Source organism: Loxodonta africana, chromosome 12 (genome assembly GCF_030014295.1).
Source record: "Loxodonta africana isolate mLoxAfr1 chromosome 12, mLoxAfr1.hap2, whole genome shotgun sequence".
In the NCBI taxonomy this organism is placed as follows: Eukaryota; Metazoa; Chordata; class Mammalia; order Proboscidea; family Elephantidae; genus Loxodonta; species Loxodonta africana.
Genome location: NC_087353.1, coordinates 31,660,280 through 31,672,776, shown reverse-complemented (window position 1 = coordinate 31,672,776; position 12,497 = coordinate 31,660,280). Strand labels below are relative to the sequence as shown.

At 43.3% G+C, this 12,497-nt stretch overlaps 1 protein-coding gene across 1 annotated transcript; it reads right to left on the bottom strand.

Annotated features, from left to right (window-relative positions):
• Positions 1–216: 216 nt before the first annotated feature.
• Positions 217–878, bottom strand: LOC100663979 (oligosaccharyltransferase complex subunit OSTC-like). Its single transcript, XM_064294906.1, is given in 2 exon segments — positions 217–833; positions 836–878. Coding segments are annotated over 2 exon segments (300 nt in total). The 3' UTR covers positions 217–576.
• Between the last annotated feature and the right edge of the window lie 11,619 nt (positions 879–12,497).

The window sequence follows — 12,497 nt, the reverse complement described above, 5'->3', positions numbered from 1 at the left end:
AGATGAGTCCACTGAATAGAAGAAGAAATCAACTGAGCTTTGGAATGTGTCTTTGTCATCCAGTGCTGCTATAACAGAAATACAAGTGGATGGCTTTAACAGTAGAAGTCCAAATTCAGAGAAACAGCTCTAAGAGAAAGCTTCCTCTGTCTGTTGGTTCTGGAGGAAGGTCCTTGTCATCAATCTTCCCCTGGTCTAGGAGCTTCTCCACCCAGGAACCTCAGGTATAAAGAATGCACTCTGTTCTCAGCGCTGCTTTCTTGGTGGTATAAGGTCCCTCTGTCTCTCTGCTCATGTCTCTCTTTTATATCTCAAAAGAGACTGATTTAATACAAAACCTAATCTTGTAGATTGAGTCTTGCCTCATTAGCATAACTACCACTAATTCCATCTCATCAACATTATTGACATAGGATTTACAACACATAGGAAAATCACATCAGCTGACAAAACGGTAGACAATTACTCAGTACTGGGAAGCTTGGCCTAGCCAAATTGATACATATATTTTTGGGGGACACAATTCAGTGCATGACAGAATGTTAGGTACATTGGATCAATCCAGGGTTATGAAACCTAACTGCCCCTACCCATCGTAAACAGGAACCTGGATGCAAGCGCTTCCATAATACACTGTCCATTTACCCTGTAGGCCAAGAAAGCTACTGGCCTCTGGTACCTGTATTCATCGGTCATAGAGCCAACCTTTGGAGGTTCTGCAATAACATCATAAATTATTCCTCTGGTGATGAGGAAGTAAGACACCACCACCAGGGCATATGCTGTCATGGTCAATGACATGTGCACCCAGGGTGGCTTCTTTAGCTTCAGGTGGGACATCCGAGCACTAAGAACAGGACTCAGTACAAAATCTCCATGTTGGTGGTGGCAGGGGCAGCCTTGTTTGGGTTTTTAATGAAGTAGATTGCCAGACCTTTCTTCTGAGGCTCCTCTGGGTAGACTACTCCTTTCAGTTAGCAGCTGAGTGAGTTAACCATTTGCACCACCTGGGGACTCCTTAATTATTTTATACACCCTCTAGGCAGCATAGTGGTAAAAAGCCATGGCTGCTTAACCAAAAGGTCGGCAGTTCACATCCACCAGCCACTCCTCGGAAACTCTACGGGGCAATTCTACTCTGTCCTATAGGATTTCTATGAGTTGGAATCACTCGATGGCAATGGGTTTTATATTCTGTTCTAGGAGGCCCTGGGGGCACAAATGATTAAGCATTCAGCTACTAACTAAGAGTTTGGTGATTTGAACCCACCCAGAGGAATCTCAGAAGAAAGGCCTGCCAGTGTGCTTCCGTAAAGATTACAGCCACTATGAAACAGTTCTACTCTGTAACACATGGGGTCTTCATGAGTTGGAATGGACTTGAAGGCAAAGGGTTTGGTTTTATATTCTATTCTAGAGTTCTAGAAAGGAGACTATCCCTCTTGGAGAGCACAATAAATTTTTTGTTAACAATGCTACCTGAGGCCTAGGTGCTTTGAAAATTATTCAGTGTTTAGTAAGCTCAGCTTTGGATGAATGGGAATTTAAATTGAGAAGGTAAGAAGCAATCAAGAGACAGCAAGAATTAGAATTACTTGTGTTTGGGATGTGAAACATCCCCAGAAGGAATCTTTGCTCCCACTCAGTCTCCAGTATTCCTTCACAAACTGACTGCATCATTCCTGTGAAGGGCGAGATGGGACAACTTCTGTTTCTCTAGAACCTAAAAAACCAGTTTTGAGGAGATTTCCTTCATTTTTCTACCACAGGTTAACACTTTCGAGGAGAGAGATAAAGGAGTAAATGGGACTTTTTCCTTTAGTTTATCAATGCCCAAAGTACATTTTAGCCACTTGCCCCCACCCACCACCACCAAAAAAAAGAAAAAAAAAGGGCCAGCCACCCCAGTGTGGGTTGAGATTTTCCAGCTCTACCTGCTGGGTCCCACCATTCTTTTCTGGATCTTCAACTTTAAATCCCTAGAGCACAGTGGCAATTCCTTGCAGGATGGGGTTAGGCCTCACCAAGTGCTGCTCAGAGCCCTTTTCTCTGCCATCTGGAAGTGGTTTGCAGTCTTCAAAGGGGTCTTCGGGCCACTGATTTGACCAAGCATTGCCCTTACTTCTCCCAACCCTTTGAGGTTCCCACTTCACTTGAGGCACTTTGCCTAAAGCTTCACCGAAGGGCAGTGTCACAGAGGACCACACCCCCCCACAGTTTCCCCAGCTGCACAAGCCAGCACTCTACCTAGGCTTTTGGCATCTTCTCCAACAAACTCCTCTCAGTATTTAGAACCATTTGTGCAGAGGATCTAGGTTCCTAAGACCCTCAAGGAAGTCCCTTGAGGCTCAGCTCTTATGTCTTGTAAGCCAAAGCCTCTCAGTCATTGGGTACAGCCTCCAGAGAAAGACCATACCTCAGGCCCTGATTCTATACCAAAATAGAAGTACAACCACATTGGAGGAACTTTCATTTACAAAAGAGATGGAGCCTATCAATTCAAAGAAATCACTTGGTCAACCAGTGCAGATCCAGGTTTGGAAGGTCCTGGAATGCATACGATTTGGGAGACCCTCTTTAAGAAAAAGAATTCAAAATTGCAAAAACAAAATTAAGTATAAAAGTGAATATTTATTTATAATGAGAAAAGACTTTAGAACACATTGAGCATTTTAAAAACTTGATGAAAACCCCATACATCTCAAAATCAGAAAGTCGCATTGTCTTGGTCATCTAGTGCTGCTAAAACAGAAATACCACGGGTAGATGGTTTTAACAAAGAGAAATTTATTTCCTCACAGTAAAGTAGGCTAAAAGTCCAAATTCAGGGCAGCAGCTCCAGGGAAAGACATTCTCTCTCTCTTGGCCTTCTTATCAATATTCCCCCGGACCAGGAGCTTCTTCACCCAGGGACCCCAAGTCCAAAGGACGCACTTTGCTCCCGGTGCTTCTTTCTGGGTGGTAGGAGGTGCCCCTGTCTCTCTACTCGCTTCTCTCTTTTATATCTCTAGAGATTGCCTCAAGACACAATCCAATCTTGTAGAGTCCTGCCTCACTAACACAACTGCCGCCCATCATCCTCATTAACATCATAGAGGCAGGATTTACAACTTATAGGAAAATAACACAATACCAGGAATCATGGCCCAGCCCAACTGATACATTTCTGGGGGGACATAGTTCAATCCATGACGTGCACATTTTTAATGTGACGTACCACCATAATGCACTTTCCCTACATCGTTGGCTGTATACTGTTTGATCACCTTTTCTTACCTTTTCAGGTAAGAAACGTGTTATATAAAGAGAACACAAAGATAATTTAGTCTTTCCTTTAGCATGAGTGCCCAAAAAACATGTTAACCACTTTGGCATAGTGGTTAAGAGCTTGACTGCTAACCAAAAGGTTGGCAGTTTGAATCCACCAGGCGCTCCTTGGAAACCCTGTGGGGCGGTTCTACTCTGTCCTATCGGATCGTTATGAGTCGGAATCGACTCAACAACAACAGGTTTTTGGTACTTGAGGCAGGTCCCTAGGTGGTTGAAACAACTTTCTCTTGACTGTTAACCTAAATGTTGGTGGTTCCCACCCAGAGAAAATAAAAGCCTGGTGATCTACTTCTGTTACGATTGTAGCCAAAAGAACCCTATGGAGCAGTTCTACTGTGTAACACATGGGGTCGCTATGAGTTGGAATCAACTCAACAGCAACACTAACAATAACAACAACCTAGCTTAAGCAAATTTATTTTAGTTTTACAACTTGCTACTCGACAGCAATGGGTTTTTTTTTTTTTTTTTTTGGTTTATTGATAACATTGCATATTTTTAGGATTCGGGAAATCCTCTGTCCAGTTTCTTTCATATAAGAATTGCAAGATTTGAAATAATTTTCCATAGGCTAGTCTCTTATTCCATACATTTTTTTTTTCTCTACACAAACACTTCTGTTAGAGGCACCTCTGGACACCTTCATAACACATAGCACCTCTGTTCCTCACCTTCATGTCATACAATGCTTGATCAGTCTGCAAAGTAGGTAATAGGAAAGAGTCTTTCTGGAAACCATCCCTATGTGAGGGAAAGTCAGAGTGGAAAGACACAGCAATCTTAACTAATCCCAGATAAATACCTTGTGTTTGCAAAATTTCCAAAAGCGTACGTGAGTACACAGTCATTGCTCAGAACCCTTCCAGGGTCTTGGAAGGAGCCTGTACAAGTGAGGGCACCTGACACTTAAGCATTGTTAGTTTCATCATACATCTAGACAGTCTCTAGACAGTACGGTGAGCTGAGGCTTCTGGGCCCGACCTCAGGTTTATTTTCAATTCACATCCCTGAATGTGATGTCACCTTTTCCAGGAAGCCCTCCTTGAACACACAAGACCAGGTGATGTAACCATCCCCTGTTCTCCAATAACACCCTGTGCTCCCATCTGTTCTAATATATATCACTCTGCATTGCAGTTTAGATACTCTAGTAAGGGCAGGGGCTGTGTCTTCTTCACCTCTGCATTTTTGTTGTCCTAGTCAGTACCTGGTACACACAGTAAATGAATGAAAGAGGGAACAGCGTTTATGGTTGTTCCTGGGCTTCAGCTACCATACTAATGATCCTTTGGTGTCAGGCCCCCTTGATGAATGCGTTGGCAGTGATTATTCATCAAATCTGAACTTGATCTCCATCTCTGGAATTCACTCTTCCCAAATCTGTTTAGCTTTTTGTAGTCTCTGCTTCCTGCTGTAACCTCCCTCCTGAAGGCCACCAGGGCTTATGAAAAAAGAAACATGTACAAGTCTTCCTGTCTAATCAACATCCCCTCACTCGTATACGCTTTATAGTCTTCATACATTTTCACACACATGCCATTGGATCATCCCCGTAAAAATGGGATGCGCATGACAAGCATTACTTTGTCCCATATTATAGAACAAGAAGCAAGAGGAGGAGGAAATGAAGGAAGAAAAGGTGGAAGAGAGAGAAGGAGGAAAAGCAGAAGAAAAAAGATGAGCAGAAAGGAGGAAGAGAAGAAGCTGGAGGAGGAGAAAGAAAAAAAAAAGAAGAAGGAAGAAGAAGAATGAATAGGAGAAAAAGGAGGAAGAACCCCATGCTGTCAAATCTATTCCAACTCATAGTGACACTACAGGACAGAACAGAACTGCCCCATAGGGTTTCCAAGGAGTGGCTGGTGGGTTCAAACTGCCGATCTTTTGGTTATCAGCTGAGCTCTTAACCACTGAGTCACCAGGGCTCCAAGGAGGAAGAGGGGGAGAAAAACTCACAGAGTTGAAGTGATTTAGTCAACATCACAAAGACACCTGGATCCAGTATGTGAGCTTTATAAATTCCAGTCTAGGGCTCTTTGCGCTAAACAGCTACTTTGGGACAATGCGATGAAATGTGACACTGGGAGCCATTCATCTTCAGAGTTTAAGAAGAGAGAGTCCTACCATAGTCTCATGGGGCAACTTGGTCAATTGGTATGGCATAGTTCATGAAGATAATATTCTACATTCTAGTTTGGAGAGTAGCATCTGGGGTCTTAAAAGCTTGTAAGAGGCCATTGAAGATACAACTATTGGTCTCTATGCATCTGGGGCAAAGACAAAGAAGACAAGCAAAGATTCAGAGAAGAAACTAGTCTACAGGACTAATAGTCTACATGAACCACAACCTCACCTACCTTGAGAACAGAAGGACTAGAAGGTGCCCAGCTAACCATTACCAACTGTTCCAACCAGGGACACAATAGATGGTCCCAGAAAGAATCAGAGAAAAAATGTAGAACAAAACTCAAATTCCTAAAAAAGCTTTTGACTTACTAGACTTGTAGAGACTAGAGGAACTCCTGAGACTATTGCCCTGGAATACCCTTTAGTCACATATCAGCCAAAAGACAGAGTGGCTCATGAAATAAATGATATCACCTGTAACTACCGTGGTCCTCTAAATAATCAACTAAATGAGACCTAATAGTCAATATTTACCCTAGACCAAAGATGAGAAGGTAAGGGGGGGAAAAGGAAGCTAGATTAATGGAAACAGTACAACCAGAATGGAAATAATGAGAATGCTTTCACATTGTGAAAAGTATAACCAATGTCAGAGAATATGCATAGAAATTATTAAAGGGGAACCTGATTTGCTGCATAAACTTTCACCAAAAATGCAGTAAAATATTTTTAAAAAAGTGAGAGAGAGAGTCCTAGACACCAGAATTGTTGATAAAGCTTTTTGGAGGAGACAGGATTTAAGTTGAGCCTTAAAGTTTGGAAAGGGTTTAGAAAGGATCCATTCTGGAAGTAACCGGGACAACGAACACTTGGGGAATGATAGAGTACTCATTAGACACTCCTATTCTCTATACGTAATACCTTTCCTTTCCTTTCCTCTCCTTTCCTTTCCAAGAAGAGGAACTCACAAGCAAACTAGCTGGTTCACAAAGTTCTCTTTCAAATGAACAGGTGTGTAAACTGCCTGCAACGTGTCTTTCTATAGACACAATAAGCTAATCATGTAGTGCATCTAGTCATTAAGTGGAGCTGCCATGAATGTTCAGTGTGCAGGTTGCTCATTGCCCTTGACTCTTGCTTAGAGAAGTGTGAGTTTCCTCTGCATGTCAGTCCACAGCAGTAGCCTGACGGCACATCTCAAAGGAAGATGGAGAAACACAATCTGCATGGACAGTTGAGGCCCCCAGAGGAACATAGAATTGCCTCAAAGTACAAAAGCTCATGAACATTTTACATTCCCTTTGGAAATCCCCCTAAACCCTCTGCCTTACTGGTTTCCTGGTACAAGATCTAATAAATCTGCACACTCAGCTCAAACTTAGTGCCAGGCCTCATAATGGAATGATTACATGTGTTCTGTATGTCAGAGGCCTGAAAGAAAGATTATACAGAACAGCGAAGCAATCTTTGGGGTTTTGGCAGGGGAAGAAAGAGATAAATATGTGTCCAGGGGAGAAAAATGGCAGTGCATGGATTTGCCGTCTTGATGCCACTCAATCATTCAGCAAAAAAGTATTAAGTTTAGGTCAACAAACATTTATCAAGTGCCTCCTGTGTGACAGGCATTGTGTTACGTACTGTGAGTGCAGAGGTGCCCAGATACATCATTTATCCTTGGCGCTCACTAGAGGAGACAGGCATGTAAGAGATGATTTCAGGATAATGTGGTAAGGACAATGATAGGGATAATGACAGGGCAGGACAGTCATGTAGAGGAAGTCACACTTGGCTCAGCCTGGAGTACCAGAGGAAACTTCCTGAGGGCAGAGACATCTGCAATAGTATTGAGGGTGAAAGGGGAGGAGAACTCCAAGCAGAGAAAATAACATGAACCAAGGCACAGATATATAAGAGAACCTGGGCCCTGTGTGAGGTTGGAGGAGGGAGGGAAGGAAAGAAGAGGGTGGATATAAAGGTACTAAATAGAAGAAGTCTGACATTACTGGAGTGAAAAAAGTTTGCTAAATGCCGTAAGTGATTCAAATAAGGAGTATAAACAGTTCCATCAACAAACTTAAGGTCCCCGGGTGGTGCAAATGGCTGATCTCAGCTACTGATTGAAAGGTTGGTGGTTCAAACCCACCCAGTGGTGCTGCAGAAGGAAAGCCTGGTGATCTGCTTCCACAAAGATGACAACCAAGAAAACCCAATAGAGAGAGTTTTCTGTAACATATGGGATCACCATGAGTCAAAATTGACTTGATAGCAAAGGGGTTTTTTTAATCAACAAAATTACCAACTGATTAAATTTATAAGTTAAAACATGCATTTAACGTTATAGTCATATATTAGTTCAGTTACCATCAAGTTAAATTCTACTCAAGGCCACCCCGTGTGTGTCAGAGTAGAAACATGCTGCACAGGGTTTTCAATGGACGGTTTGTCAGAAGTAGATCTCTAGGCCTTTCTTCTGCGGCACCTCTGGGTGAACTCAAACTTTCAACCTTTCAGTTAGCAGCCATTTCACCACCAGGGTTCCTCACACGTGAGCTAATATGTAGAATTACAAGGAAGAGATGGAATGTCCAATATCCTGTAACTTCAACACTAAGCTGTGTTCAAGAAACTCTCCCTTTTAAAAAGTCAATAAGAACTTCCTGTTCCAAGGCAGAATATATGAATATGGATGGGTCTGGATCAGAGAGAAAATATAGAAATCTGAAGAAAGAAACCTAATATACGCAGATGCTTAAAGTCCTACCGTGTGGCCTTTTACAGGGGACACCTATACCTAAAATGACCTTATCATTTATTATGGAAACAGGAAAATTTTGCCTGGAACAAATACTAAACCAGACAAGATGTCAGGTAAACAAGTGTAAATCAGGATAGAACAGGCAAACCAGAACATGTGGTCACTGTATGAGTGAGGGTCCAGTCACGAAAGCAGAAATTGCACTACGCATTTCAACAGAGAGAATTTAATATAGAAAAAGGGGTAAATGGATGTTGGAAGTCTACAAAAGCAAAATGGGAACACTGCAGTAACACAAAGATAATGGAGGTGGCAAAGCAAAGGCAAAGGAAGGGGGACCTCCTGAGCTGATGAGGGAGTGCTTCCCTCCTGGTTCCAGATAGCTCAAGAGCTCAGGAAAGGAAGTCTGTGAAGCAGGGACTCAACCCTCTGAGGAGAAGGCACTGCCCAGCTGCCAATGGTATCTTTCTAATGCATAAAGATGCTGGTTCTGTGAAGGCTGAAAGAATTTGTTAGCACAACACTGGCAGAAACAGTGAACAAACTGCCTTCCTGTCTCCTCTTAAGTTTCCCTCTTCATAAAACCTAACAGGAAGGCAGCTGACAGAGGAAAATTGTAGTTCACAGGGTCCCAGCTCCAGTGTCACAGCAGAGCATACGAGGGTACACTTGGAACTGAGGCAGATTGGTGCAATAACTGGCACAGTCACTGTGACTATAGCCACTCAGCAGCAGGCTTAAAAGCCATCTTGATTGGGACTGCTCCTAAAAGACCAGTCAGCTCAAGAAGCAATAAAACAACAATCTCGGCCCTTCAGGAGAAGGAAGTAACATTTATCAGTTGTTCCTTTTGTGCCAGGAGCTTTACAAATGTTGGTGAATTAACCACAATAATCCTATAAAATAGGCTTTAGTCCCATTGTCTTAGTCATCTAGTGCTGCTATAACAGAAATACCACAAGCAGATGGCTTTAACAAAGAGAAATTTGTTCTCTCACAGTTTAGGAGGCTAGAAGTCCAAATTCAGAGTGCCAGCTCCAGAGGAAGGCTTTTTCTCTCTCTTGGTTCTGGGGAAAGTCCTTGTCATTGATCTTTGCCTGGTCTGGGAGTTTCTCAACACAGGAACCTCGGGGCCAAAGCTCCCAGCATTGCTTTTTTGGCAGTATGAGATCGCCCTGTCTCTCTGCTCACTTCTCTCTTTTATATCTCAAAAGAGATTGATTTAAGAGATTGACAAACCTAATCTTGTAGATTGTGTCCTCTCTCATTAACATAACTGCCTCTAATCCCACCTCATTAACATCATAGAGGTAGGATTTATAACAGAGGAAAACCACATCAGATGACAAAATGATGGACAATCACACAATACTGGGAACCATGACCTAGCCAAGTTGACACATATTTTGGGGGGACACAATTTAATCTATAACATTCCATCCTTTGACCCCAAAAATTCATGTATCTGCCACGTGTAAAACATATTCACCCCCACCATATCATATCAAAAGCCTTAAATCAACTCCAAGTCCGAAATCCAAAAATTCCTCTTTGTCTTTGAAATCTACAATACAAGTTATCTGCTTCCACAGTACAATGGTGGAACGGGCACAAGGTAGACATTTCCAATACAAATGTGAGAAACTGGAGGGAAAGGAGGGAAACAGGCACCAAGAAAGTCAGCAGAACACATTACATTAGCCCTCAAGGCTTGAAAAGAATCCCCTGTTTTCTGAGACCATTTACACACTGGCTTTGCCCTCCGGACTCTGGGTGTTGGCCACTCCCTGGATTCTGGGTGGAGGCCTCTTGGCTCTGGGCTTCAGCTCTGTCTTCCATGCCCACCAGAACAGCACCTCTGCTCCCTCAAATTTGGGTGGCCCCATTCTCCTAGTCCATGTAAATGGTGATTCCACCATTTGAGACCCAGAGGTCATGGCCCTACCCTTTGAGACTGAGGCAGCTCTGCTTCCTGTGTTCCTTGTCTCTTCGGCTTCTGGTTCCTTGGCCTCTCAGCCCTTCGGGCCTTACCACTTCCTTCTGCCCTGCTGGGGCAAGTGTTCCAAAGCTCTTTAGCTCTACTGATAAGTATCTGGAAGCACTCCATTCCACCAGTAAACTTCAGCTAGAAGGCACTCAGCTCTCTTGCTCCATGGGTTGACAAGCCTAGCTCCACTGATAAGTGCTCAGAGGCACCCCACTTCACCAGGAACCCTTCTGCCAAAGGCATTCAGCTCTCTCACTCCACTGGTTGGCTCCAGCACTGTCTCTCACTGGTCTCCTGGTTCTGCTGCTGCCGTTTCTCTGCTGCTCATCATCTGTGCTGTCTCCAGTGTAACAGGTCTTCTCATTTCCTTCTGAGTCTTCACAAGAGTTGTCTTTGATGTCCATAATTCTACCAACAGTCTCTTCAAGGAGAGCTAGGCTTTTACTATGAGGCACTTTAAAACTCTTCCAGCCTCTATCCATTCACAGTTTCAAAACAGCTTCCACATTTTAGGTATCTGTTAGAGCAGCAGCCCACTCTCTTGGTACCAAATTCTGTCTTAGTTACCTAGTGCTGCTATAACAGAAATATCACAAGCGGATGACTTTAACAAAGAGAAATTTATTCTTTCACAGTTTAGGAGGCTAGAAGTCCAAATTCAGGATGTTGGCACCACAGGAAGCCTTTCTCTCTCCGTTGGTTCTGGAGAAAGGTCCTTGTCATCATTCTTCCCCTGGTCTAGGAGCTTCTCAACACAGGAACCTCAGGTCCAAAGGACTTGATGCTCTCAGCATTGCTTTCTTGGTGGTATGAGGTCCCTCTATCTACCTGCTTGCTTCTCTCTTTTATATCTCAAAAGAGATTGACTTAAGACAAAACAATCTTATAGATTGAGTCCTCCTTCATTAACATAACTGCCTCTAATCCTGACTCATTAGTATCATAGAGGTAGGATTTACAACACATAGGAAAGTCACATCAGATGACAAAATGATGGACAATCACCTGATACTGGGAACCATGGCCTAGACAACTTGACACGTATTTTGGGGGGACACAATTCAATCCATAACACCTATTTTACAGTTGAGGAAACTGAGGTTTCAAGTGGTTAAGAAGCTTGCCCAAGACCAAGTAGTTAGTAAGGGCAGAACTAGAAACCAGTTCTATGTGATCCGAAAGACCAGCTCTTTTCACCACTGCATGATCTTTCTAGGGAGGAAGCTGCTTCTTCACAGGGCTGAGACCTGTGATCCTGGATGGAGAAACAATTCACTAGTTCTAAAGACTGAGCCAGATGACCTCTGCCAACCACTGGCCTCTTGAAAGTTCAAGTCATGAGGTCTCCCATACTGTCAGTTCACATCTAGTCAGACTGTCTAGTTACACCTACAGTGATTGACTCCTGCCAAATGTTGGACTCTCTCCCACTGGAAGAAGCCAGGACTTTGAGCTGGCCACTTCTTAGAGGAAGGATTAAGCTGCAGCTGCAGCCACAGCTAGATATGTTGTGTTATGTTGAAAGAGTGTTGTGTCTGTATGTATATTTGTACATCTTATATATTCAACCTTACTCAACAGGATGACATTCTTGGATAATAGGCCATTCAGCCAGAGAAGCAAAAATTGGAAAAGCAAGAGTTGTTTTTTGGCTGAATGAAGTATTTGGTCTTAGCTGAAGATACAAGCAAATTTTGCCGGTATTCTCTGGAATTGCTGATGCTGAGATGGAACCTCATTGAGGAATTCACCAAGGCCCAAGGGGCCTGAAAAGATAAATGCTACCAGGCGGCTAAAACTTGAGCAAAATTCAAAAACAATAGAACGTCAACTTAAGATCATAGGAGGCTATGGTGAGTGTGACAGAAAGCAAGGGGAACAACTTGGTTCTGAGACAAATGAGAATGTGGATAATGGGTGATGGCACTACAAACACTGCTTTGAAGGAAAGTCCAGAGGGAAGGAGGCAGAGCCTGACTCTGCTTACCCAGGGATTCTAGCTCATCACTGAGGAAAAGGGAAAGGCAGCTGCGGTTTGGCAACCTGCCCTCCACAAATGCCCCTGTTCCAGCCTTCACAGTAGTTTCCTGAGCAGCTTGGGAGACCCAGGTATGGGTTTCTCCTGTCACATCAGTGCTCTGGCAGGTGGGGCTTTTGGGCCCTTCTGGAAAGTGACTTAGCTGGAGCCACACTCCTGCCAGCATGGCAGCTGTTACCACTTATACCAGGAACATCTGGCCTGAAGATTGCTGTAAAAGTGACACTCGTCTACAGAGAAAAAATGTTGAAGTATACATTTTG